The 3,437-nt window shown below is 51.6% G+C and overlaps 1 protein-coding gene across 1 annotated transcript; it reads right to left on the bottom strand.

Annotated features, from left to right (window-relative positions):
- Nucleotides 1-400: 400 nt before the first annotated feature.
- Nucleotides 401-2,339, bottom strand: LOC103975030 (cytochrome P450 78A5-like). Its single transcript, XM_065091628.1, has 2 exons — nt 1,364-2,339; nt 401-1,076 (listed from the first exon to the last, which is right to left on the bottom strand). The coding sequence occupies exons 1-2, from the start codon at nt 2,288-2,290 to the stop codon at nt 477-479; spliced, it is 1,527 nt and encodes a 508-aa protein (XP_064947700.1). The 5' UTR covers nt 2,291-2,339; the 3' UTR covers nt 401-476.
- Between the last annotated feature and the right edge of the window lie 1,098 nt (nt 2,340-3,437).

The following is a 3,437-nucleotide window of genomic DNA, read 5'->3' as shown; positions in this document are numbered from 1 at the left end:
AATATGTGATCCTTTCATAATTGAATAAGATATATAATAGAATAACTATTTTATTCTATTTTAGCCACGTGCTCTAGGGGTTGATAGAGTGTTAGAGCGTTGTGAATTAGATCTATATATTTTTTATTTCATGACATATAAATTATTTTCGCATTTTAGATATAACATAATTATAGACTTATGCTTACAACAACATGCGATCAGCAGCAACAAAAACAATCAGAAGACACGAAAACACTTGCACAAAAACAAAGCAGTGGCATTAATATTTCGCCTATAATTCATGTACTAGAACTAAGCATTATAAATAACAGCGACACTTAGAGTTGCAGAGAGCAACTACATAGAACAAGCCTACCCAACAGGTCACACAGCGATGGAGATATTGAGGCCAAAATGATCTCCATTCTCGAAACAGTACTATCTGAGCTAGTTAGAGACTCTTATATGTAACCTTTAAAGCGCCTCGTGCCCATTCACCACCTTGGAACAGCTTTGCAGGCCAAAGGCTTCTCCATCTCAAGTGACATCTTCAAGCACTCCGACAGATCCACACCACCCTCTGTTGGCACCCATTTGTAGCTCTGAAGCAGCTGAGCCAGCCAAAGATGAATAGTAGCTAATCCCATGGCCTTCCCTGGGCAAACCCTCCTCCCTGCACCAAATGGCGCTAACCTCAGGTCGGAGCCCAGAACGCTGACGTCCTCCCTGATGAAGCGCTCCGGCATGAACTCATTAGGCTCCGCCCAGATGGATTCATCGTGAGTTATCGCCCACATGTTCACCATCGCGGTGGTGCCGGCGGGGATGAAGTGATCCCCGACGTGGACATCGTGTACCGCAAGGCGAGCCCAGGAGAGGAGCGGACCAGGTGGGTGCAGCCTGAGAGATTCTTTCACGATGGCGTGGAGGTACGGAAGGCTCGCGACATCAGCATCACAAACAGAACGGGATACTCCCACGATTTCATCGATTTCGGATTGCGCTTTGGATTGGATGTCAGGGTGCAGAACCATTCTGGCCATTATCCACTCCAAGAGGATGGCTACTGTGTCAGTTCCTCTAAAGATCATTTCCTGCAAGGAGTAAAAGTCGGAAGGGTTCATGGAAAGCAGTGATTGCTACAGTCCAAGAAAACCTCGACTATCGCTTAGACAGCAGGGAGCAGACAAGATTCTGAGTGCCGTTCTTAGAATTGTGCCACAGAAACTATTCTAACGCATTCATTTATGAATCCTTGCAGTGCAATAACTATTTCTCTTAGAATAGCAAAAGGAACAGAACGAGGGAAAAAAGCAGTCACGGAGATCAGATATGACAACCAAGCAAACACAAAGCATAGTGCAGTAGTAAAGGTTGTTACCCAGAGAACAGCAACCATGTCGGCGTCAGAAAGCTTCTCCTCCTCTTCCATGCCAAGGAGGACATCCACAAAGTCACCCTCACCATCCACCACATCACCACAAACTCTCCTCTTCCTGTGCTCTTCCATGATGCTCCCGACGAAGGCGTTTACCCTCTTCACTAAAGCCCTGCACCTCTTCCTCACCCCTTGCAAGTCCAACCACCCTAACAAAGGAAAGTGATCAGCCCAATTGAAGACGCCGAGCAGCTCGTACCCTTCCTTGACCAGGGACTCCAACTCCAACCCCTCACCCTTGGAGTAATCAAATCTTTTCCCGAAAACGCTGATCATGACGTTGTTCAGAGACGCAAAGTGCAGGACTTTCTTCATCTCCACCACGCCATTCATGGCCATATGGTCCTGGACGTCCGCCAGCATTTGCTGGCCGATGTCCCTCCGTCGCTCGCCAAACGCGGCGATACGGCGAGGGCTAAACAAGTAGGTGGCGGAGATCCTCCTCAGATTCCTCCAGTAATCGCCGAACGGAGCGAACCCCATGGCGCGATGGAAGAGGAGCCCGTAGGCGGACTCTTTGATCGGGCGGTCGGCGAAGGCCGAGCTGTTGAGGATCTCCTTCGCCGTCTCGGGACGGCTCGCCACGACGAACCGGGTGAATCCCACCGAGAAGGCCATCAAGTCCAAGGCTTCTAGCGTGTCAGCAAGCCTCTTGAGCACCCGGTGGGAAGCGGTGCCAGCGAGAGCGAGGACGAAACCGGAGGGGCCGCGGATGGTGCATGAATGAGCCCTGGAGAGGGCCCACGCAAGCCCGCCGGGGCAGAACCATAGGAGGGAGAAGGCAATGAGGGCCACGGCGAGGATCGGGGAAAACGCGGTTTTAGGGAGAAAAAGGAGGAGGGAGGAAGCGTCCACCCAGGGCGACGACATCGGCAGCGTCAAGAAGCGGTCTTGATGGCAGATTCAGGGGCGAGGAGGCGAAAAGGTGCGATCTTTGGAGGAAGGATGGAAGATGAGATGAAGGGAGGAAGGTTTTCTGAGGGTTTAGGAAGAGCGAAGGAGACAGGGCGAGGGATGAATGGCATGAGAGCGGGGGCGGTTAAATAGTCATGAGGTCTGTGGAGATTTTTCTTTATTTAAAAATAAATAAATGCACAAATCCTTAGAAATATATATGTAAGATTATTTTTAATCTTATATTGATCTCATTAATATCATTATTATTTTTAAAAGGTATATGAAAAGGCGGATTCCTGAAGCGTCCGCTCACTTTTATGGGACACAAAACTGACGTGAGTCGCATATGATTAATATGCAAACGCTCAAGCAGACGTTGGATGAGCCACATGGCAACTGTCCTGAGGGGCGGGGGGGCGCGACGTGGCGCAACAGGGGAGGCTTCGGAGGAGTCGGCACGTGCAGAGCAGCTGCGCGCGATCCGGGGTCGCGGGGCCCGAGGACGGGCAGGCGGCGGTCGGCGGCGCCGCCTGTCAGTCCACTGTTCACGCGGCCCTAGGCGGCGGCGGCATCCCCGCTCGTAACGGTGCCATCGCAACGGACGGCTTGGGTCCCACAGGTGCTATCGGATCGCGCGGCTGGCATCCACCGCCTCGGTGGGCCCACCCTGCTCCCTTGAGGCAGTCGCCGCAAAGTTCTACGTCACTCACGCCGCCGTTACAACACGCCGTGGCCTCCGCCGCCGCCGCGTCACGTTCTTTCGTTTTCCTTGTGTATATACGTATCACGCGTCTCGTCTGAGCCACCATTCACACGATTAAATTGGTATTCTGACGTCATCACCCGCGGGGTTCGGTGACGGAAACCAACGAGATGGCTATACTTCCTGAACGATGCCGTGGTCCAGACACCGCGGCCGGCTATCGGAAAAGATCTCAGCCGTCCAACCCAAAGCAATGTTAGTTGAAGCAGCATAGAATCCGACCCACTCGTCTACTGAAAGCCAGTAAAAGACAAGTCGGTGGGTCCGCTGCCGGGGCCAGTGTTTGGTGGCCAATCACTTGTAAGGTTGTTGGAACCAATAAACGATTAAAGTGATAAAAAAAAAAGTCTGGTGACA

The sequence above is a fragment of the Musa acuminata genome, chromosome BXJ2-1, assembly GCF_036884655.1.
Source record: "Musa acuminata AAA Group cultivar baxijiao chromosome BXJ2-1, Cavendish_Baxijiao_AAA, whole genome shotgun sequence".
Classification (NCBI taxonomy): domain Eukaryota; kingdom Viridiplantae; phylum Streptophyta; class Magnoliopsida; order Zingiberales; family Musaceae; genus Musa; species Musa acuminata.
This window is presented reverse-complemented; position numbering and strand designations above follow the sequence as displayed.

Bases quoted from the DNA above. Each gene is read 5' to 3' on its own strand.
- LOC103975030 (XM_065091628.1), bottom strand. From the start codon at position 2,290: ATGTCGTCGCCCTGGGTGGACGCTTCCTCCCTCCTCCTTTTTCTCCCT. The intron at 1,077-1,363 runs GTAACAACCTTT...TACTCCTTGCAG, and splicing joins ACATGGTTGCTGTTCTCTGG to GAAATGATCTTTAGAGGAAC.